Raw genomic sequence first — 25,074 nt, forward strand, 5'->3', positions numbered from 1 at the left:
AATTAATATAAGAGATTTGGACCTGCAGCTCTGTATTTTACAAAACTGCCAGTAAAGCCCTTAAGCATATGGCGCTGAGAGAACTCTAACAAGAGAACGCTAATTATTAAAGAAGAAAATGTTTGAATGTCTGGGAAACTGGTTTCCTTAACTGACACATGCTTCTCTTTTGCAAGTTTGTAAATCCGAAACTTTCTGAAGTCAGGTTTACATCCAAGTGTATCAGTGAAAGATTTCGTTGTGAATGCGGCGCAGGAGCGTGACGGACATTGTGCGGAAGATCCTCAAGGAGTTGATTAGGCTCATATTTGTTTCAGTATGGTTTCTGACCGATCGAAGTGTGTGACATCAACTATGCAAGATAAAAAAAAACTTTTTGGAAAATTTTTGCCGTCTTTATGCAGACTGTGTGGTTTTTTGGGGGGATGTCCCCCAGATTTTCTCCCTAATTTGGTCGTATCCGATTCCTCCCCGTCACTAGAGGGCGCCACATAAAGGCTACTACGCATTACATTTTAAACGCATGTATTTAAAGACATGTCATTTGATTACAATTACCAAAATAAGTAACATGACATTACTAAGGTTACAAATGTGGTGTTTAAAAATGACTCAAAATGCTTTAAAAATCACGTTTTGTGCGGCACCTACATAGGGAGCCTACGGAGTAACAGAATTTGCCAGAATTCAGTTTTCCCAAACCACCTCACACATAACCGTAATCACTCTCGTTTCCTAATGTGCTATTTAATTACTCCGTTTCCCCGAGTGTCTAAACTTCACCCCAGGGACCCAAACTGAAAGTTTTAACACCCTGGTCTATAATAAATGACACCGGAACGTAACAGAAGCCGCCTGAGCCCAGGTCGTTTCCTCTCCTCGAGTTACACCGAGTCGATAAAATCTCTCCGGGCTGCGGCAGATTTCTACAGGGGATTTAAAACAACGACGCAATGACACCTCAGTCTGAAGAAACAGCTCGTTTTCAGGTGAAAATAAAAACAAACCAAGCCAAAGGGTGCAGGTTCCTCCAATCGTAAACGGCAACAACAGAGGGTCCATATATCTTTTATATAGCGCGCTGCCTGATACTCTGGGACACGAGCAATAAAGGTTTAAGTTATGAGCTCTAGTTCAGTTCTTGCTGTTGCTTTTAGTGCAGCAGGGATGTTTACTGGAGCACATCATTGCTGCTGATTATTAATCACGTCTTAAAATAGAGTTTTAAATCTGAGGGTGGGTCAATTTAATTAGACTTTTAGAAAAGACACATACAGTGGAACCTTGGATTATGAGCATAATTCATTCCGGAACGTAAACCAAATTTATTTTTCCCATAAGAAATAATGGAAACTGAAATTATTTGTTAAACAGCCATAAAAATAATAAATACATAAAAAATTTACACATAATATAAAGTAAAAACTAAACAAATTAACCTGCACTTTACCTTTAAAAAAAAGGAAAAATAAATCCTGACGGATAAGTGTTTCCGTTTATGCCCGCAGGCACTGTGTGTGTGTGTGTGTGTGTGTGTGTGTGTGTGTGTGTGTGTGTGTGTGTGTTTGGGTCTGTCGTTATGTGTGTGCGCGCATAATTGAACACTGTGCCTGTTCACAAACACACACAATCACACACAAAAATACAACGCCTGTCTGCTGCTCTCTTTCTCTCTCACTAAAGACAAGAGAGAGAAAGAGTGTGTGAACCGGCACGGTGTCAAATTATGCATGCGCAGGCACATAATGATAGGCTGAGGGAGAAAATTCATGCACTGATGTTGATTATACCAGTAAGAGACGTGCACTAAGACCCAGCAGGAAAGACGATTAGCCACTTCTACAGCGCAAGAGAGAGAAAAACCGTTGGCTCAGTTGTGATCACGTCATGCTCGGCATCAAAACAAGAAGCGCATGCGTGATACATGATACTCTGTACTCGTAAACCAAGACAATGCTCTTTTTTCAAGTCAATATTTATTAAAAATCTTTTGCTCCTGGCGGAACACTCGCAAACTGCGTTACTCGGGATCCGAGGTTTTACTCTACATCATTTTTCAACATCATCTCCTTGCTTTTCAATACCTTTTGTCCGTTTGTCAACAGCCTTTCGTGTTTCCTTAATAAAAAATGATTAATGGTGAGCTGCGAGCCACGAATGCACCCCTGTCTTCAGTTCTTTATCAAAAGTAAACCTTCGTCCTTTTATGGCCGCTTGCAGGGAACCAAACAGGTGATGGAGCGAGATCACGACTATAGAGAGGGCGCTTTAACACCTGTGGGCAGAAGTGTGTTGACATGCATCATCATGCAAGATCATGACTTTCTTATATATCAGACCTTTGCGTTTAACCAGAAGTTTAGGTTTTAGTTCTTCGATAACTGATGTAACACGTTTTTTTTTGGGGGGGAGACGATGTGTGGAAGTGTTTCGCCACAATTGTTATTAATATTGCAGGCAGCAGGGGGCACTCAGCAGGACAGACTGCTTCTTTAAAGGTGTTTTACAGTTGAAGAATCATTCAAGGCAGAAAAAAAGAGAGAGGGAGCGAGAGAAAGGAGGAAGGAGAACTCTGCAAAGCCATTCATTACGTTAAAGAATGCTGGGTGTGGTCACGGAGACAGCAGTTATTTTTTACTTTGCTGACTTGTAGCTATATTTATCTCTCTCTTACACACACACACAGGTGGGGATGGGTACACTGAATTAAACACCTCATTACTCTTTCCCCAAATAATCCTGCAGCAACATAATAAGGCCACGTAAGAAATAGAGGACGCCGTATCTCTCACACACACACCCACAGACACACACTAACACGAAACTCAGCAATATGAATCTGCAAACTTACAGAATAGCTGAGATAAGCTCCTGCTGCATGCACATGCTTACAGGTCGGGAAACTTGCGCCTCAGCAGGAATCTGTTCCAAAGCGCCCGAGGGAAACTTTTTGTTATTGCTGCTGCTGCTGGTCCAGTGTGTATTTCATCCACAACCTCAGCGTTCTGTTCCGTCCTTGTGATCATGAGCTATGTTTACACACACACACCGATAATTTATAATAAAGAATAATCTGACTTAGAGATCGAGCAGCACGAGAAAGCTTTATTTGCGCTCCTAAATTCGCCTGACTTGTGAGACAGAATGATGAAGGCTGTGGAGGTGAAGGTCCTGGTGCACTACAGTCTGCAATAGAATAACAAAAAACACTTGGGGGAAAACTATCCTTTTGGAGAAGGAATTATTTATTGGTTATGAATGTACCACTGATTTAAGTAGGCATAAAGAAATCGTGAAAAAAAAACTGACTGTAGTGAATCTTCCCAAACTTATTCAGTTATTATACTTCAAGGGCACAACGACGCCTCTTCCAGGAGCTCATAAAAGAACCAAGAACAACATCTAAAAAACTGCAGGCCTCACCTGCCTTACTTAAGTTCAATGTTCATGATTCAACAATAAGAAAGCAATTGGGGGCAAAAAAAGCATTCATGAGAGAGTCCCGAGGCGAAAGCCACTGCTGATCAAAAAGAACATGAAGGCTTGTCTCACAATTGCCAAAAAACATCTTGATTATCCCCAATACTTTTGGCCAAATACTCTGTGGACCTTTTGCGTCCTGTTACATCTGGCGTAAAACTATCACAGTGTTTTATAAGGAGAACATCATAGTCACTCTGGGCCTGCTTTGCAACTTTAAGACCTGGACGATTTGCCAGAATTAATGGAACTAGAAACTTTGTGCTCTAAAAAGAAAATCCTGAAAGAGAATGTCCGGCTATCAGGTCATGACCTCAGGTTCAAGCGCACTCAGGTTACGCAGCAGGACAACGATCTGAGAAACACCAGCAGGTCCACCTCTGTGGGCTAGTCAAAGTCTTGAGATCCTTAAACAGGCTATTTCTGCCTGAAAACCCTCTAATGTGGCTGAATAAAACAATTCTGCAAAGAAGAGTGGGCCAAAATTTCTCCACAGCGATGTGAGGTACCTTTACCTCTTTGCCAGTTACCATAAACTCTTGATTGCAGTTGCTGCTGCCAAGGATGGAACAATCAGTTATTAGGTTTAGGGGGCAATTACTTTTTCACGTAGAGCCAGGCAGGTTTGGAAAGCTTAATGAATGAAAGTATTATTTAGCATTATCAGCATTTTGTATTTACTTGGGTTATTTTTTTGGTATATTTGAATTTGCTTGATGATTGGAATCAGCAATGTTAGAAATAAGCAAAAAATAAAACATAATAAATCAGGCAAACTATTTTTCACAGCATTGTATATGATGTATAAGGGCATGCTTCCTTATGCACAGTGCTTTAATTTAAGAGTTTTTATCCTTGATTTGTACAAAACACACAAAACGTTTTTTAACAGAAAGCGGACTCCAACTGAACTCCAGCTGAAACCTGAAGCAAACAACTCACTGCCTCTGGCTCAGAATTGCCTCGGTGTATAAAATGTGCTAGATTAAAATGTGCTACTGGAAACTCATCAAACAAGCCGAACTAAGGTTACTCACCGAGACTTGTTTTGTTGCCGAAACGACAATGGTAAGTTGAGCTCGTTCTGGGGACGTAAATTACACGCCAGGTCTTGGCCTTCTTGTCAAGTCACGTCCCGTTAAAACTTGGCCAGGGTATACCAGATCCTACATTTGTCGCTCCACTTTTTTCTCTCTCATCGATCTCAGAAACAATGATCGTGTTTCAGATTACTTGTATAAATATCACTTGGCAGGCAGCGTTCAAGGTTCATAAGCGGTGATAAATTCTCTACTCATTGTTGTGTACAAGAGCCGAGCGACGTAATATACACAGTCCAGTACAGTGAGGAATCCTAAAGTGTAACCAAACAAGCACTTCATCATAAGCCCTTGTCCCAAACACATTCCTGAGGCCAGGACTCAGCAGTTTACTTTCACCTAAAAGAAACTCGGGAGAAATTTTAGACAGAGGAGAGGAGTGGGGAAGGAACAGCCATCGGTCAGTGGTGCAATCCGGGAGTCTTTCAGACTGAAGACAACGGGAAGGCAATAAATTCCATGATAATAAAACCTGATTAAATTCTTGACTATATTCCACAATTGAATAAAAGCCATGTGTTTTGAATTTACTGCAGTTTAAGATTGAGATTGAACTATGTGTCACATATACTTTAGAGCACAGTGGGCATTGGTGGCTCAGTGGTAGGTTTCTGCCATACAGTACGAAAGGCCCAGGTTTGATTCACCCGAACTCCAGACGCTGGATGTAGTGCTGGTCCCAAGCCTGGATAAAACAAATGGGAGGGTTGCGTCAGGAAGGCCATCTGGGCATAAAACCTGTCCTAAAGTTATCAGATGGTCTGCTCTGGTGACCCCTTAAAAGGAGCAGCCGAAGAAACCGAACAGCACAGTGACGTGATTTTTTTTTACATATCACCGTTGGGAAGCTGGAGATCAAACCACAGGGTCAGGCAGGAATCAGCACCCCTTGGAGAACAGGGTTAAGGGCCTTGCTCAGGGGCTCAACAGTGGCAGCTTAGTAGTGATGGGGCTCAATTCCCCAACCTTCTGATTAGGAACCCAGAACCTTAACTGTTTGAGCCATCACCGCCCCCTGGATGACTGCGCTCCATTGTGGATGCAACTGTGTAGATCTGCTAATTTCATATCTTTCTTTGTTTCTCACTGGTGCAGGCAAAAACGACATCTTCGGGGAGATGATCCATCTTTATGCCAAGCCGGGCAAAGCCAACGCAGATGTGCGAGCTCTTAGCTACTGCGACTTGCACACCATCGATAGAGAGGAGCTCCTGGAGGTCTTGGATATGTACCCAGAGTTCGCTGACTACTTCTGGTCCAACCTGGAGCTTACCTTTAATCTGCGGGATGAGCACGCCAAGGTATACACACACATACTACGGTACAAGCTTGGTATGTAGTGACATATCACCATCAGGGTCCTAAGTTTGGTTTATTCTCCTTTTACATTGACATATTTTATGCTGATGAATTTGAAAACTATACAAAATAAGTTTGACCTAGAAGTAGAATGTTACTTACAGTAACTATTCCATACTTTGTATACCCTTAACTCATAATTTCAATTGAAATACACTAATAGTCAAAAGTTTGGACACCCCTTTTAATTCCTGATTTTTTTTTCTTCCTAAACTGTAAAACAATAATGAAGGCATTTATCCAAATTATACAGTAATCTTCTTTGAACAGTTGATATTAAGATGTTTATCTGCTACTTAAGATCTGTAAAGCTTCATAACGGCTCTAATCTGAGGTGCTGTTTGTTAATTGGTGATTTCCGAGGCTGGTGACTCTAAATGAACGTCTCCTCTGCAGCAGAGGTCGGTTTTGGTCTTGCTTTCCTGGGAAGGTCTACATGAGAGACAGTTTCATCATGGAGCTTGATGGGTTTTGCAAATGCACTTGACACAATACTCTTGCTAGAACTGTTCCAGAACAGTTCCAGACCTTCATATCTCAGAATAACAACTGACTGTTGCTGTTGTTGTTACTTAACAGTGTTGGGGAACGTTACTTTTTAAAGTAACTAATTACGTTACAAAATTACTTTAAAAAGTAATCAGTTACATTACAGCGTTACTTTCTGATAAAAGTAACTAGTTCGAGTACTTTTCCGTTACAAAAAAATGAAAACTCCTTTGTGATTCCTCATGCATGTTGTTTTAGTCAAGACCTTTATAATTATTCTACCATCATCACTCAGCAAAGTTTGGCTCGTAATCGGTTAACTATTAATACCCCTATCTTACCTACGCGGTTTCGCGCGGTGGCCGTAAGTACGGTTCATCATGATTCACCGCGGGTTTTGATGCTGTGATTAGGGTAGCATCTTTCCGTATGTCAGTCCTCACATAGTCAAACCGCGTAGGTGAGATAGGGGTATACTGTAACAGCAGGAATAACAGAGGGGGGCGGGTTATCAGGGGCGGGGCTTTTAGGACGACTTTCACACACACACACACACACACACTAATGATTGGGAATGACTGCTGTCTGGCTCAGGGATTATATAAATTGTCTGAATAACGGATTACATTTTTGAAAAAATATCAAAATAACTGAGTACTTAAATGGCGGACCTAACGCGTTAGATTACTCGTTACATCAAAAAAGTAATCCGAGTACTCTAACACATTACACTCAACACTTTTACTTAATTATCTAATGCCATATGTGTTTTTTTTATTGTTTTTGGGGAAAAAATCCAGTATTGTTCAAGAATGTAAAAAATTTATCTCAACTTGTGTCCAAACTTTTGACTGGTTCTGTATGTGTAGAAGGTGTAGAAGGTGTCAAGTCCTACTGTACCCCTCTCGGTTCTCTCACCAGATCAGCGGCGTTCGCCAGAGAAACCTGTACACCCCAGTGAGTGACTCTGAACAGGAGGAGATCAACACCAGGTCAAAAGCCTGCTTTAAAAGCAGGACGTCTACAGGTAAACCTCTACAGTGCTGTGAAAAAGTATTTATATATATATATATATATCACACTTGAATGCTTCAGATCATCAAATATTTTAATATTACACAAAGATAACCAAAGTAAATACAAAATGCAGTTTTAAATTCTGTCCAAACCTACATGTGAAAAAGTAATTGCCCCCCTTGTTAAATCATGAATGAACTGTAAGTAAGCGTATTTTTTGGAGTTAAATTAAACCTTGCCGAACCCAGGCCTGATTACTGCCAGATGTGATAAATTAAGAAATCACTTAAATACAACCTGTCTGACAAAGTAAATACAAAAAACAAAAGCAATCTTTCTACCCATCATGACACAGACTGTAGTCTTTAGGCAAGAATAAAGCGTTTTAGAGTTTAGATCAGAATCTGTGATACTCATTGGAGTACCTGTATGATGCATCACTGGCACCATTTAAAGCACACTAGATCCAAGCTCAGGTTAAGTCAACTTAAGAACCTGAAATCTGCAGAACAGACTGCTGGTAGGTCAGCTGGATGAACAATGTTGCCCCTAGTTGTGACTGTGTGTGTGTTTGGTGTCCTGCAATGTTCCAGCATCCCAGCCGGTCCCGTCTCACGCCCTTTGGCTCACCTTAATTCTGTTTTAATACAAAGCAGATTCATAAAATTCCAACGCCTGCAGGGCATCGCACCAGGACCGGCTGTCACGGTCACGGTTTTAAGAAACCATACTGTAGACTCTTTTTTTTTGCATGACAAAATTATTGGCACATCTACAGTCTTATGCAAAAGTTGATAAATAACAGATTTTGGTGGTTAATTAATTGATAAGATGTTAACACAATCTCTCTTGGAAATGGAAAAAAATGCACCATATTTTCAGCAAACATTGATGCATAGTTACCTTTTATGCCATAAATTGAACAAAAATAAAAACAATATTTTGGCACTGTGCAAAAGTTTGGGCACCCTAAGAGTTCCAGAGTCTCAGATTCTTTCTAAGGTTTCAGACCTTAATCAGCATATTAGATCTGATGCATGGAAACAGCTGTCATTAGTAAATGCCAATTTCAAAGGTTTACAAATACTTTGAATCTTTAAACCTTGTTCACACACTTGCGAGCACTCAACAACCATGGGTTCCTCTAAGCAGCTGTGTAAGACTCTACTCTGTAAGAAAATGAAAGTTATTGATGCCTACAATACTTGTAGAAGGCTACAAGAAGATAGCAAAGCGTTGTCAGCTTGCAGTTTCCACAGTGAGAAATGTAATTAGAAGATGGCAGTTCAGGGGAACTGTGGAGGTCAAGGTGAAATTTGGAAGTCCAAGAAAACTCTCGGAGAGAACTGCTTATATGCTAGTCAAATCAAAACCCCCATTTAACTGCAAAAAACCTGCAGGAAGATTAAGCAGACTCAGGAGTGGTGGTGCACCGTTCCACAAGACCTTCATGGAAGAGTCTGCAGAAGAAAACCTTACCTGCGTCCCCATCATAAAATCCAACTTTAGAAGTATGCAACAGATGCGTGCCTGATGCGTTTTGAAAACAAGTGCGGTGGACTGATGAAGTTAAAATAGAACTCTTTGGCCACAATCAGCAAAGGCATGTTTGGGGTAAAAAAAAGAGCAGGATTTCATGAGAAGAACACATCTACATTTACATTTAAATTTGGGCATTTGGCAGGCGCTCTTATCCAGAGCGACTTACATTTTTATCTCATTACACATCTGAGCAGTTGAGGGTTAAGGGCCTTGCTCAAGGGCACAACAGTGGCAACTTGGTGGTTGTGGGGTTTGAACCTGGGATCTTCCAAACCGTAGTCCAATGCCAACACCTTGCTAACTATTAAGCATGGTGGTGGATCGATCATGCTTTGGGGTTGTGTTGCAGCCAGTGGCACAGAAAGCATTGCACAGGTGGAGGGAAGAATGGATTTCAGTAAATACCAGCAAATTTTGGAAGCAAGCATCACACCATCTGTAAAAAAGCTGAAGCTGAAAAGTGGATGGCGTCTACAACAGGAAAATTATCCTAAACATACCTCGAAATCCACTATGGAAACCTCAAGAGACGCAAGCTGGAGGTTCTGGCATGGCCATCACAGTCCCCTGATTTAAACATCATTGAAAATTTGTAGGTAGATCTTAGAAGCCTTTTGCAAGGAAGAATGGGAGAAAATCGCCAAGTACAAAAACTGAAAGACTTTTAGCTATAAAAACCCTTTTTAAGCTGTGATATTCGCCAGAGGTGTTACTACAGAAAGTACTGCTTATGTAGGGTGCCCAAACTTTATCACAGTGCCACAATAATGTTTTTATTTTTTATCTTGGTTCAATATATGACATGAAAAGTAACTATGCATCAATGTTTGCTTTAAATATTGTGCATTTTTTCACATTTCAAAGAGAAACTTGTTATATTACCAAAATCTATTATTTATGGGGTGCCAAAACTTTTGCATAAGACTGTATAAAATCTATTCCAAAGAAATAGATCATCTTTAAAAAAAAAATCTTGGACAAAATCTAAGAAATCCATAATACACAGGATAAAAGACACAAGGACATACGAACAGTGTGACAGATGTTTTGCCAGCTGTGGCCCAAGATAGAGTAGAATAGCATCATGGCTTTAACACTTTTAACACTTAGATTTTAACACTAAAACTGTGCAAGAAAATGAAAATTAGCAGTAGTTAAATAGCTTAAATAAGATTCAGTACATGTGATTCTAAAATAAAAGACGTGGACAGGTTGCTAGACAGCACTATTCTTCTTTTCTCCTCCCTTCATCAATTCTACAGTATCTTTGTTTCAGCCAGTTTCCATGGTGGCATTTGGTGTGTGTGTGTGTATATACTGTATGTGTGTGTGTGTGTGTGTGTGTGTGTGTGTGTGTGTGGTGTTAGAGGACGCAGCATGGTTTGTCGTTTTATAGAGCGGCACTCTGCTGCGTGACCTTAAATGACTTTACATTTAATGCATCTATCCATTTCTGCATGTCTCTCGCACTTTCTGTCTCTCTCTGTGTCTCTTTTTTTGTCTCTCTCTGTGTCTCTTTTTTTGTCTCTCTCTCTCTCTATCTTTCATGATTAACATGAACCTCTCCAAGGAGAACATGTACACATTAGCCTCACCTCACGTCTTCCCACAGGGACTCAGAGTCGACACAGAGTGATGGAGAGGGACAGAGGGAGAGACAGAGATACACTGCAGGGAGAAGATGAGGAAGAGGAGGAGGAAGAGGAGGAGACGAGAAGCAAAGACGAGGCCGAAGAAAAAGAGGAGAAGAGGAATTTGGATTTGGGGATGCTCGGCAACTCGCTTCCTCTCGACCTAAACATGCTCCCGGACCCGCACGCTGAGCAATGCGCTGAGTTATATACAGGTAACGCAACACGCACAGGCGCTGTCAGAAATATTGGCGCCCTTAAAGAGAATGGTCATTTTTCTTTTCTTTTTTTTTCAATGAAAAAATTCTTGCCACATCTATAAAATTATATTTTAAAAAAGAGATAATCCTTAGAAAAAAACTAGGCTTTGGACGAAATCTAAGAAATCCATGATACACAGGTGATTACAGAGATATGAAGAAATATGAGCATGTGTGTGACAGATGTTCTGCCAGCTGTGGCCCAAGATAGAACAGAATAGCATCACAGCTTAAACATGCACGCAAAAATTAACGCTTCTGGATTTCAACACTGAAACTGTGACACAACATCTACAGCGTTAATACGATTCAGTTTGTCTTTGCTCATTTTCATTGGTTGGGGAGCCAATAATTTCGAACGTGCATGAGGTGCCAAGAATGGTGCTTCGACTGCATGTGTGTAAGTGATGGTTATGTGACTATTATGACTTTATGAAGGCTTTTGGGAGGCGTTAAATACACGGCGCACTTTTAAACATGAGTGTGTCTGAGCGCAGAGTTCCTGAAGAGCTGAACACTGTTATTATCACTCAGAGTTGTCTGTCTAAGCAGCTGTGCAGACACACACACACACACACACACACACACACACACCATTATACTCCCTACAGGAAGCTTTCTCTCACTCTCTGCTCTGTGCTACAGTAAAAGGAAACTAGTTTATACATGATGTGTCTGGTTAGGTTTGGTTGCAGGTAAACACACACACACACACACACACACATGTTCTTCTTCCATGCATCTGGATAATGATCACCGTCTAGCTTTTGGTGTGTGTGTGTGTGTGTGTGTGTGTGTGTGTATTAATTATAATATTCCTTAATACCCAGTGTTCTGCGTAGTTGCAGTTGGACGTAATTAACAGCCCTGGGCCTCTGTGTGTGTGTGTGTCTGTGTGTGTGTGTGTGTGTGTGTGTGTTTGTTCCAAGAAGTGTGTGATGAGAAATGGCCCTGTGGGAACATCAATGGCTCAGCACAATTTCAGGATAGAGAGGGCGGAGGTGACTGCGACAGCGACGTCACATTCGGGGAAATGGAGCAGAGGCTGGACTTGCTGCAGGAACACCTGAACAGGTGAGAGACACAGTTGAGGGAAGTCTCGCTTGTAGTTGTCGCCCCCTTGTGTTCACACATTGAAGTGATTTTTTTTTTTCATATATATACTTTAGTCCATTATTGGAATCTCATGATTATTATAAGCTTATGCACTGTTTATATGTTTGTGTTAAGTTTAAACGTACACATGGCCAAAGAAATCAAAATTCCAGAGTAGCTTAATTGAGGCTGGTAGGTCCAGGACTCACCTTGGGGTCAGGGTAGGCGGGTAAATCCTCAAACAATGCCTAAATTAATGAATCCATGTTGCTGTTTAACGCAATTGGAAACGGAAAGGCAGTCGTCATTTTTCCGCAAAGCTCGACGCATTTAGAAACATGAAAAATAATACAGTAAAACCTTGGATTGCGAGTAACGCGGTTTGCAAGTGTTCCGCAAGACGAGCAAAAAATTTTTAATAAATTATGACTTTTTTATTTTTACTTTACAGCAGTGATTCTGTTAGTGTGTGTGTGTGTGTGTGTGTGTGTGTGTGAAAAGAGAGGGGGGAGGGTAACTGTGTAAAACGAGAAGGGGAAGAGGAGGAGGGGCTCCTTACTTTAGCTTCACACACACACCCACATACACACATATACACACACACAGCACCTATGCGCACAAACGGAAACACTTATCTGTCGGAATTTATTTTTACTTTTTTCTGGTAAAGTGCAGGTTAATTTGTTTTTATTTTTACTTAAATTATACTTATTTTTACGTATATTTTGTGTAAATTATTGTTATATATTTATTTTTTTGGGCTGTGAAACGAATAATTTCAGTTTCCATTATTTCTTACGAGAAAATTCTATTTGGTTTATAAGTGCTTTGAAATACAAGCTGCTTCCGGAACAAATTACGTTCGTAATCCAAGATTCCACTGTATATTGCAAAGCAACAGGCCCGAACAACTGCGCTATAGCCACCCAGGTGCACCAGAACGACAGTGGGCGCAGTCGGCACATGCATTTAAAGTGGACATACCAATAACATTGTGACATAATATTTTATATAACTATATAATTATATATATCTAAGGAAGTTATTAGCCACTTTTCATCCTAACTTTAAGGCATCGCCACGGCTGAACCGTTTGAGAAGTCAAAAATCCCTTCGCAATTTTGCATCCGCAATGTCTTGAGATCAAAGTGCCCCAGTTTGGTGGCGATCGTATAAATCCCCTAGAAGGAGTATATCAAATACTATTGGGTGCATTTTTTAAATGACCCAAATTAACTGGCTTCCTGTTGAGTCCATGACATGCACAGTGAAAGTGTTTACCAGGTTTTACACGTATCTGTGCAAGTGTGTATGAGTTACGGAACAAAATCTGCAGTAAGGGTCCTGTGCCACACCCATGCATTAGCCGCTCAGTCGCTGATGGCAGCAGATTCCAACCTGTGTACTGTATGTTAAAACCTCCAAAAAGCCCTGGATGCTGGGAAAAAAAAACTTAAAACAACAAGAGGGCCTTTTCACACTTTAATTTTATATTAATGCTTAGGAACTAAAAAAAAACACACATTGTAAGGATTTTGACTTGTGCGGTGTGTAGAAACAAAAAGCAGCACTTTCTACCCTGACACCCACACGCACCTCTCAGACACAGAACTTGGACTTTTTTTGCATTACAGTTTAATAAAAGTGTAATTTATATGATTTATTTCTTCATTTTGATGAGACATCTCAGAAAAGGTTAAAAATATATTTTTTTTACAAGAAAAAAAAACAAATCCATTTAGAAGTATGTCTAAGGCAAACACGACACAATCCAGCGATGTAGGATATGAAAGTTTGTGTCCGGTGTGTCCGTTGAGATCCACGCGTGTACCTTACTTCCGGACCTCGGACACATTTCAATTTGTCAGTATTTCAACACCGCAGTGTAACTAGTGCTTATTAACCGAGAGAAGCGCCGCTCACGTGTCCTATGTGAAAAAAAACAGCGTCCCACGTTTTCCCAAAGTGTGCTGCTGTTGGCTTTTATAAATCTGCCTCCTCCTCCTCCTCCTCCTCCTCAGTGTCAAAATCCTGAGTCTTATCTTTATTATAGTAATGATGTGTCTAATCCAGATAAGCGGTGCAGCTGGGAAAATAACTCATGAGATGTTTTTCACTGTTTGTGAGAGATGCTTTTACAATCCAAAAGACTTGGATAGTTGGATGGAAACATTCCGCACGTGTGTGTGTGTGTGTGTGTAGATTGGAGGTTCAGATGACGTCTGACATCCAGGCCATCCTGCAGATGCTGCAGAGACAGAGTGCCCTGGGGCCTCCAGCCTACAGCACTTTAGCCTCCAGCCCTGAATACCACAAACCAGCCATCAGAGTGCAGCCTGTTACTGCTGTACAGACACAGGTAACACACACACACATACACACACATACAGCTTTAACCTCTTAAAACCAGGGCCCCAGTGGAGATTCTTACCTTTTTTTTTTTATCATTTTATATAAACACACGTCCATTAGGCAGCCTGAAAAGCACTAAATACAATCCCGGTGTTATTCTTAGTCTTCGCAGAGTCCCGATTTAGAAAACCAGCCTAGTGAGAGAGACAAACCCAAAGACTGCGCACTTCCCGCTGCCATGGAGACGACCTCCGATGCGAGCGGGATAAAAGACTCGGAGTGGGAGGCGGAGCTCAGACCGACACACGAGAGGAGCGAGTCCTCGGCTTCCCCGCGTCAGAGGGCCCTTCACCTGTCGATCAGACAGACGTCCCTCCCCGATTCGTCTCCTCACGAGGGCACGACGCCGGGACTCCACAGGCCCTCCTCTGACCCGGGGCTTCCAGGGAACAGGCATTAGGTCATCACAGAAATCCACATAATACGATATGTTTATAAGGTGTTATAACCATATCTGGAAGTAGGATACCAGAGTCGTTCCCCTCTCGCACTGGAAACCAGCGCACGCTAGACTCAGGGTACATAGTGAAAGTGTGTGTGTGTGTGTGTGAAAGGGAGAGAGAGTGCGAGAGAGAGAGAGAGAGAGAGAGAGAGAGTGCGAGAGTCCACTCTAGAGAGAGAGAGAGAAAATCTGTATGCAAACTACAAAAAACGTTTGTTATCTTCCGAATTTTTTTCCCTTTCCGACTCGAGCACACCAATGTGGGGGAGAAAAAAAAAAACAAGAAAAAATTTTGAATGTATTTCTTCAGTGTGACTGGACACAAAATCAGCCACCATGGAGATGGACGTGCAACCGTAGCAACAGAAGAGCTGCATGCTGGGAAGAATGGTTTTTTTTGTTTTTTTTTTGCCGCATGTTTATTTAAAAAAAAAAAAAGTCATGCTGTTTATCACATGACTTTGGCATGAGTGTTTTTTTGTTGTTTTTCTTTTTTTTTTTGTTCCCCTTTAGTTAAGAAAATGTTGTGCTTTATATAATTAGCATCATCTTCTCCGGGGTTCCAGGAGCAGGGGGTTTATTCGGAGAGAAACCACACAAGAACCACGTCATCTCAGAATACACACCCATGCTGTGTTTGAAACGGTCCCCGTTCTCGCTGTTGACTGGAAAAATACAAGTCCCCCTTGCTGCAAGAGCAGAAAGTCCAGTGGGTGGAGTCAGGCTTGTCCAACTTGTCCAGCTTCTGCCTTTAGGCTGAATAAACGTGTTATAGAGCACGGCGTGGGTTTGGGGATCTCAGAGCGGGACATCTGGTTCTGCAGCGAGACCCAAGAAAACAAAAATTGACATGCGATTATTGAAAAATCAGAAGCACTACATAGAACAGAATATGTGATTGAAATAAATGTTTGCATACATTTAAAAAAGTCTTTACACACACCAGTAGGGACATTCCATCACACACTGGGGTGGACAAATCAGAGTTGGGGAGGCGTGGTGGTGTTCCACTCCACCGCTTGTTTTGTTTTTTTAGCTACACATATTGATTTGAACGTTTGAAAGATTTTCACAATCACAAATATGAAGGTACAGTCCTGTGAAAAGGTATGATTTTTTGTTTTTTTGCATATTTGTCACGCAAAAATTATCAACCAAATTTAACATTACACAAAAATAACTCGAGTTAATAAAAAATGCAGTATTTAAATGATGAGTTCGTTTATGAATGGAGAAGAGCTGTTCAAACCGGCTTGGGCCTATGTGAAAAAGTAATTGCACCCCTTGATAATTCATAATTGAACCATGATTAACTACAGGTATACTTTTTTAAGTTAAATTTCACTTGCCACACCCAGACCTGATAACTGCCAGAGCTGTTGAATCAAGAAATCATTTAAAGGTTCTCACTTAAACCTGTCTCACAAAGTCAAGCACGCTTAAATATCTTAAAAAGCAATATGATCTAAAGAAATTAAAGAGCAAATAAGAAACAAAGTAATCGACATGTATCAATCTTGAAAGGGTCACCAAGCTGTTTCTAAGGCTTTGTGACTCCAGAAAGCCGTTAAATAATAACGTAAATAACGAAATTACTCCAAGAGCGCAACGATAACTCATCCAGGAGCTCATAAAACAACTCAGGACGACATCTAAAGGACTACAGTTCTAAAGAACTACTTACTCGCCTCAATTAATGTCAATGTTTATACTTCAATAATAAGAAGGAGACGGGGCAAGAATGGCGTTCATGGGTTGAAAGTTCCAAGGTTGAAAGACGCTGATGGCCAAAAAGAAGACGAAGCCTCATCTCGCATTTGCCAAAATATCTTGATTATACCCAAGACTTAAGACAAAAAAAAGAAATTACAGAAAGGGGGCAAATACTTTACCACGGCACCATATGTTGATTGAAACACTGATGAGCAAAATAAAAGAAAGTACAGATTTCTACCTCGAGTCTAATTTGTCCACCCCTACACATACACCAATACATTTAGCGATTTATTTTTTTTATGTGCGTAAAAAAAACCAGAACCGAAGCAAATAGTGTCGCGAAGTTTGTTCCTGACACACACCATGACGACCATAAGATCAGCTACAGCGAAGGCTCGACGATACACACTCAGGACCATCGATAGGACATTGACGTTTATTTACAGGATTCACTAATCAAATAACGAATTGTAAGTCATTTTGTACACGGCTCGATGAATAAGGCATGATTTTGTTAAACGTTCACGATTTTATTTTAATCAAACCTCGGGAACATTACTTAGGAACTAAACCCAGGTAACTTTGCTTTGAGAAGATCTTGGCTCCAATCAAACCAAACATCGCAGTGCATTCTGGGTATGTCCTGGCTGCTAGGGTACATCACAGCCCTCAAGGTGCATCGTGGGATTAAAACCGTGCACAAGGGCTCAGGTCTCGCTTTTCAGCTCAGTCTGGCTTTTCTTTCCTCCTTAGGAACATCCACATCTACTCAACGTTCACTCAGTATTGCGTCTCTGCGTCTCCGCGCTGAATTTGGCTGCACACGTGAGCGTGTGTTCACTCTGTTGTTACGCTTTATTATTTATTCAATTAAATTTATTGCCTTTTAAGAATATATATACAGTATATACTATATAATTTCTGTATTACTGTTGTCGAACACTGGATAAGCCCTTATGGACGAGTGCGTGCACAGGAACCTTTGTTGTAGGTATGGAATTATCTCTGGCGCTATCGATTGCAATGTCGCCATCTAGTGATGCATCGCGGCCAGACCCAAAACTAGCGGAACATCATACTGGAGCGTTTATCCAGTTTTTATGCATCTGATGTTCGTCCTGCATGTCTTTATGCATTAAACCCAAACTCCCGAGTCATATATTAATAGAGTTAATATGTACAGCTCCAGCTGACCTGCATGCTTTAACCAAAGTCTCTTTAGCGTATCGTAATCTACTCGGCGCACCGCACCGCACCGATAACGTCTTCCAAGGGTTTTGGAGCAAACTCGTACAGTATGCATGTCTTAACAGGGACCAGAGTAGTGATGTAACTATAAAGTAGATTACTAGAAAAGATGTGTAGAGCAAGTCATTTATCGGAAACATTTCCACGGAAAGAGATTTCTGTAAGTTTTATCAGAATTAAAAAAAAAAAAGAAGCAAAACGTTAAAAACTTTTATGAGCCATGTTTAGAGTTTAGAATACGGCTGCTTTCATGCTTGCCAAAAAAGGATCTGGGAAGAGTTTTGACATGAAGAAACGTCCTTTTGAAGCACCTTCCTAGTCTATCTTGATCTCTATTAGGTTTATTATTATAAAATAAAGACTTAGCGATGATGATGAGGATGATGAGCCTGTTTGAATAAAAGAATAATAATAATTGGAGCTGCTTGTGTGCGACATAAACACGTTACTTTAGTTACACCACGGCACCACAACGATATCTCCCTGTACAGTGTGAAAGCAGTGTTAATCAGACCGCGCGACTCATTCATGAGCTATTCACACTGAGTGTTTTTTGCATGCGTGATCATGTCATCATAACATCATGGTAATATCGTTATAGTACATAATTACTAGCGCTATTCCTGACAGCTATCCTCTATAACTTGTAGGAATCTGCGTCAGATCGTGCATCAAATTACGCACCAGCTTAGGAATAACTCCCCCGCAACACGTGTACGTACTGTATGTATCTTTACAACCCAAGGTGTCAATCCTGAACCAAAAGAAATGAATTAAAGAACGGGATGGTGAGGGATTCTGTGTTGCAACACTGAGTTCAGATTCGATAAGGTTCCCATGGAAACGCTGCTGTTTGTTCATTTTTCCAGGCCCAAGCCTCAAAACATCTCAAAAGCATGCATAACCGCTGGTCTAAGATCAGCTCTAGCCTGAAACCTGATCTCGGATCAGAGCTTTCGACGACGTCTGACCCGAGCGCTCCTGCTATACAACTTTTGCAACTTTTTGCACAAGCACTGCAAAACTTTTCTGGACAGCGTCACTTTTTAACTCTATAGTGCTGTTGACATGAAATTGTTTTTAATGCATTTTTAAATGTATAAATTCTGGTGGATTTTCTATGACGCAGAACACACGGTCGGGTACGAATCTTTCCCTTTTTTTTCTCGGACATAAGCAGTACACTGTATGTATGTATGTATGTATGTATGTATAATATATCGCACTGTATATTAGGGAATATCACCGTTGACAAAGACACGTAATTATTTCAACAAATAAACAACAAAATGAGTTATGATGTGCCGAGTTGTGTCTTTTGCATTTACACACCTCACACACTCAGCAGCAGGGCCACGCCTGCGAGCACCCACTTAGCAGGTCTCTCTCTGCTTTTGAGGTTGAACGTCCAGACGTAGGTGTTCGCTCTGAGTTTGGTCTTGTAGACAGGACACTCGTAGATGTTGCGCGTTTCCTGGCGGTCGTTTGGGACGGCACGCACCGCTATCACGGGCATGCTAGGAGTCAGTTCTTTTAGCCGTGCCTCTGTGATAGTACCGTTCTGGATATCCCAACGTGCACCTGTAAAGTGGTGTAAGGGCCGTTTAGGATAAGAAAACTTTATTAATTACAAAGGACAATTAAAATTGCTGCAGCAGCTAAATATGTCAAAAACTAACAAAAAACTTGAAAGAAAAGTTATTAATTAACTCACACAGAAAGTTATTAATCACTTTTCAGCGTAAGTGATAAGTTAAAGCATTATCACGGCTGACCCGTTTGAGATATCAAAAATCCCTCCGCAATTTTGTGTCCTCAATGTCCTTGGATCACGTCGGCCGGGTTTGGTGGCGATTGTATAAATTCCCTAGAAGGAGTATATCAAAATCCACTAAGTGCGTTTTTGCGAACGACCAAAAATAACCGACTACCTGTCGAGTTAAGCCCAGGACATGCAGTGCGAAAGTTGTTTGGCTCAATGAGCAATAAACGTGTACCAAGTTTCGTGTGCATACATACAAGTGTGTATGAGATATGCAGCAAAATCTTTTGTGGGGGCCCCTGAAGGCCCTGGGCCATGCGACTCTCAGGTATACTAATGGCAGCAGATTCCAACCTGCCTGACAATTTTCATACGTTTTTGAGGATGTTAGGACACATTTTAAAAAAGACCAAAAGAGTGGGAAAAAATGCACAACTGACTTCCTGTTGAGTCCATGACATGCAGAGTGAATGTTTTTAGCTCGATGAGATCTAAATATGTACTGAGTTTTACACATATACTGAACATGCAGTTGTGTATACATGAAATTGAACTATGCAGAAAAATCTCATGTGAAGGCCCTAACTCAGACGTCCTGACAGGAGCATTGTGTGTATCTCAAACCTTCCATGTAGAGTCCGTAGACGTAAGCACCCTCTCTGGCCGGCTGGTTGAACTCCTCCTTAAATTTCTTTGTCACGTCCACCGTTAGAGTCATCTTATCAAGCGGCCACTCGTTCTTCCGTGCCAAGCTCTGCATCACGGCTGCCATACAACAGTTACCGAGTTAGTGTGTGATATAAAGTGATTGCTTGGATCCATGTACACAAGTGTGTGTCTGAGAGTTACCTGTGAGGAAAGACTGAGGGTTGAAAAGACCTGAGAGCCAGACTACGCTGGGCAGAGAGAGATCCTGAGTCCAGCTATCCAGCTCTCGACAACGCAGCAGCACATCATTGTACCTCAGCAAACAAAACAATACATCATTTCTACAAAAGGGTTTTATTTTTGACCAGCACATTGTTGATGCCAAGCCATTTCTTTGCAATTGGAGTAAGACAAATGTGTGTGTGCACATGCACGAGTGTATGTGTGTATTACCACTGAGCCAGGGTGTAGGTGGAGGGGTACGCGAGCCTAGTCCAGGTGTCAGGAACGTTATCAAAAAACAGTGCTGTCTGTAGCTGCTCCATCTCTGAAGATATGGCCAGTTCGCCCTACCACGTAAACCACATGCTCAATATTCTTACACAATATAGACACAATGGACACCTGAAGAACATAAACATACACACACCTTCAATCCCAAGTCCAGCTCTTTCAGTGAACGCCGTATTTCATTGACCAGCATGTTCATGCGCTCACACTCCTGGAAGCACACCAGAACGAAGGGTGTACGCTCGGCCGTTTTAGACATGAGATCTGACATGTTGTATTCCTCCGGTAGTTTCTCCAGGATGTCATCCAAGACCGTCTTTACCTAGAGACATCCAAATCAATTATATGAGTGTCTGCTCTCCTGGTTCTTGACATCCACCATTCCTATTTTGTAAATACGGTGATCTAGGCAGTGGTGGCTCAAACAGTTAGGGCTTCGGGTAACTGATCAGAAGGTCCGGGGTTTAAGACCCGGTGCCGCCAAGTTGCCACTGTTGAGCCTGCTGTTCCCTTTCTGTACAGTAGTGGCACAAACGGTTAAGGCTCTGGTTTGTTTATTGAAAGGTCTGGGGTTCAAGCCCTGGTCAAGTTGCTACTGTTAAGCCCTTGAGCAAGGCCCTTAACCCTATCTGCTCCAGAGGGCACTGATTCCTGGCTGGCCCTGAGTTTTGACCCCAGCTTCCTAAGTGGGATATGCGGAAAATCATTTCACTGTGCTGTAAGAAATCTTAATCTTAATGTTAGTTGCCACAGTGATGCAGCTATTACCTACCTGTACACCCTCCAAATAGCAAAGAGGACATGGCGAGCTTCTAATAATATTGATCAAGCCCTGACTTTGTAAATGCAGTCACGTTACTTACAGCAAAATCATGCACCAGACGCAACTAATGATTTCTACATCAATGAACAATCTGACACAGACAAACAAACAGCAGCAGATACTAAAACCCCTCTCTTAAGCGGACCTTCTCCTCTGTGCTCTGCGATGTTCCCTCGCCCATTGATGAGTCTCTGGTCTGCAGCTCGAGGAGTGTGTGGAACAGACTGTCGGAGGTCACAGTCAGAAACTCGATCTCTGCGTTGGGGTGAAGCCCATAATGCACTGGGCTCTCATGGGAAAGCATCTCGTCTATGAAGCTGTGGTATCCCTCATAGTCCAGGTTGGAGGGAACAACAAAGCCAGGGGCTAAAGCCAACTTCCTGTCAAACTGTCGGGTAAAAAAAGGGAATATTTAAGTTTTTACACATGGGCAAAACATACCTTGTATTAACTCCTTAACTATGGATCAAAACATCGATGAACCCATAAGGACTCCATATGCATAAACCCAATCTCTCTACAAAATTACAGGAGACTCAGTGATGTTTTTTTTTTTCCAGAGAAGGCTTTACTGTCAATTGTTTTGAAATTATTGGTACCCCCGCAATGTTAAAGGAGTGCATGCTTGTGCACCTGGTTGGGCTGCATGTACTCCTCCAAATACGTCCTGCACAGTCTTCTGTCCCAGTCGTCGGTGATGTGTCCACCGTACATAATTTCTCCAAACAGATAGCGAAGATCTTCCCACGGCACCTAGTGCTCAACAAGAAACACATTCACAAAGATAAGTTCTGTCTCACACAGGTAGTATATGTGTAACCACAGTTATTGACACAGTACTTGTCAAGTCCAAGGTGTGAGTAATGTGTAAAAAAAATGGCCACTGAAATAATATTAGCTTAGTGCTGGAGCACACACACACACCTGAGAGTTGGCCTCCAGATAATTGTAAAGCACGTTAACAGAAATGGTGAGATCTCCCGTGTTAAAAGGATATTTGCGGTTCCAGCCCTGAGGGCCGAACTTCCTTCTCTCTGCAACGCACGCATGGAAATAACACAGCGAGAACAGGATGGTCTTAAACTCCTGCTCCCTGGAACACTGGTCCAGGATGTCCTACACACACACACACACATATATATATACGTACTGTTAACAAGCACATAGACAGGCATTATCAAACAATGTGTGTTTTAATGTATTTGATGTAATTTATCACTTGGTCAAAGTTGTCCAGTGCTGCATGTAGGTTGGCCAGCATTCCAGTCGGAGGTTCATTAGTGATTTTAATGGAGTTTTCCAGAATGCCTTGAGGGATTATATGCTCCTGAGGGGTGGCCGCTGGCTCTGCGCTCATAAACACTCGGTAGTCCAGGTGACTGCTCTCACAACATCGTTCCAGGAGCTTCTCCAGACTCCCGAGCCACTTTGCAACCAAATGTATGTTCTAAGAAACGCATGGCGCATGAGCATGTGTTAATTAGGGGTGCAGGAATAGATTTGAAGTTAATAAATTATAGTCCATCTATCCTTTCATTTAGGAATCTCTGTAGTCCAGCTAGAGACTGTGGAGGCCAATGATGATTAGCATTGTATTCATTCCCATTTTTATGACGGTAGTCATGCAGTTAACATGCAACAGACTCACATGCACACACTACGGGCACTTGGGAATGGCAATTAGCCTAATCTGCATGTCTTTGGACTGTCGACACCAGAGTACCCGGGGGAAACCCCCCAAGCATGGGGTGAACATGCAAACTTCATGCACACAGACCCCAAGGCAGGAATTTAACCCGGACCCTGGGGGTGTAAGATGTCTAGTGCTAACCACTACGCCGCCTTGCTGCCCCTGAATTATAATGGACATATTAAAATGTACATACTGTACCTGTAGTATAACCCAGTGACCTTCTTGGGAAGCTTTCTCCATGGCTAGCTCTGCTACAGCTTCCTGGCCTTGTCCAAGAGAGACGTTATGCAGCTTCCCAAGGTCTATAGTGAAGCCAAGCTTTTTACCTTGACACACACACACACACAAAACGAAACAATGTCATATGCATTCAATTTCTTTAGGTTAGTGTGAAAGTGAGTCAGCAGGATTAAGACGAGTGTACGCAGCTTTACCCAGAGACTCCACGTCTTTTAGCGGGTCGACTCCAGGTGACAGGATGAAAAACACGGGCGAGGCTGGACCACTTTCCTTAAACGACCTCGCAAACTCCATCTTCCTGCTCTCAGTGTACTGGACACCCAACTTCTCCTCTACAAAGTTCCTGCGCAGACACACACATTTCCAATAATATAAACATCCAAAAAGGCTCTAAGAATCTTTCACATTAGCCAAGATTGGTTCTTACTGTGCCCAGGAACGATTGCTTCCCCTCCTTGCTGGCCGGCATTTATATAGTTTTTTGTGCTCCGTACTCAGGTACGTTTGCGTATTTACCCCCTTCTATACAGCAGGTGTCAGTATGCTCATGCTTGGTTTGTGAGCCACCATTTAACACAAGAAAAGAACGAGGAAATTAACCTTCATGCTATGCTTATTATTATTGATATTTTAGGAAAATAAATGTCAGGAGCAACACTCTCGCGTGCCTTTCCACTTTATCAGCTATGGCTATAGAGATCTAAAAGTATGACATTAAAGCGTACAATACTTTTTTGAAGGAGCCTGACGGCACTGATGACATTGCGTCTAAACATTGATCTACTTCCATGTTCAGGTACAATTGGCTTTTATGTCTGATTTAATTCGTGTCCAAGTACGCGGCCTCATTCCTGAGACGACCTAATCGGAACACATTTAGAACACAATGATCCTTTTTATGATCCAATGATCCAAATCCGAAAAAAAATTTTAGTGGCACGGTTTTCCAAGCATGGAACGAATGTCTTCTCACTGATCAAAACAAACCAGACTTCAAGTGTCAAGTGTTCTCGGAAACGATCCCAAAACCCTAATGTGAAAATATTAACTCTTCCCTATGGTTAAACACTAACACCATGAGAAATCATGTCCACCTGAGCGCGTAGGTCATGCGGTCAGGACGTAGAGCGCGCATGAGGATGAGTTTCTGGAGCGAGCTCTTGCTCTTCCACTCCTGGGGGAGTTTCTCTTTTTCCGGACACTCCGACTCGACCACTTTCTTCCAGCGTTTAGGAGAGCCCTCGATGTCTCGGTCGAGTCCCCGAAACTCGTCCGTAAAACTCATTGTCTGCGGGAGGACGAACACGACAATCGTGATCATTACAGAGTGTTACTGTAAATGCAATAATGGATACTCTAAACCGTGAAGCGTATTATATATTTAAAGAGAAAAATGACCTACAATGTAACACATGGGCGCGTGAAGGGTTGATTGTTTTGTTGTTGTTGTTTTTTATTAGATTTTGGATGCTAAGATTTGATGTAATTCTTATCTTACTTATGTTTCCTACATCACTGCATCATGTTTAAAAAAATCAACTGTCAATTCAGCTAAGAAACAGCTTTGACACCTGGAACACACCTCTTCCTCACTCATGTGGTGTGCA

At 41.7% G+C, this 25,074-nt stretch overlaps 2 protein-coding genes across 2 annotated transcripts in view; one reads left to right on the top strand and one right to left on the bottom strand.

Moving 5' to 3' along the window:
• The window catches only part of kcnh7 (potassium channel, voltage gated eag related subfamily H, member 7), a 42,478-nt gene extending 27,533 nt beyond the window's left edge, over positions 1–14,945 (top strand). Inside the window, exons 8-13 of the mRNA XM_053498857.1 lie at positions 5,676–5,881; positions 7,350–7,455; positions 10,600–10,833; positions 11,808–11,952; positions 14,176–14,332; positions 14,489–14,945. Of these exons, the coding sequence (XP_053354832.1) occupies positions 5,676–5,881; positions 7,350–7,455; positions 10,600–10,833; positions 11,808–11,952; positions 14,176–14,332; positions 14,489–14,785 (1,145 nt within the window). The 3' untranslated portion in view covers positions 14,786–14,945. The remainder of the gene's footprint in view (positions 1–5,675; positions 5,882–7,349; positions 7,456–10,599; positions 10,834–11,807; positions 11,953–14,175; positions 14,333–14,488) is intronic.
• Positions 14,946–25,074, bottom strand: part of dnah9l (dynein, axonemal, heavy polypeptide 9 like) — a 52,818-nt gene continuing 42,689 nt past the window's right edge. The window contains 13 exon segments of the mRNA XM_053498213.1: positions 14,946–15,645; positions 19,124–19,372; positions 20,178–20,318; positions 20,403–20,515; positions 20,655–20,770; positions 20,851–21,033; positions 21,680–21,922; positions 22,168–22,287; positions 22,459–22,650; positions 22,754–22,981; positions 23,426–23,553; positions 23,662–23,810; positions 24,562–24,755. Of these exon segments, the coding sequence (XP_053354188.1) occupies positions 19,125–19,372; positions 20,178–20,318; positions 20,403–20,515; positions 20,655–20,770; positions 20,851–21,033; positions 21,680–21,922; positions 22,168–22,287; positions 22,459–22,650; positions 22,754–22,981; positions 23,426–23,553; positions 23,662–23,810; positions 24,562–24,755 (2,055 nt within the window). The 3' untranslated portion in view covers positions 14,946–15,645; position 19,124.

This window comes from Clarias gariepinus, chromosome 6 (genome assembly GCF_024256425.1).
Source record: "Clarias gariepinus isolate MV-2021 ecotype Netherlands chromosome 6, CGAR_prim_01v2, whole genome shotgun sequence".
Classification (NCBI taxonomy): Eukaryota; Metazoa; Chordata; class Actinopteri; order Siluriformes; family Clariidae; genus Clarias; species Clarias gariepinus.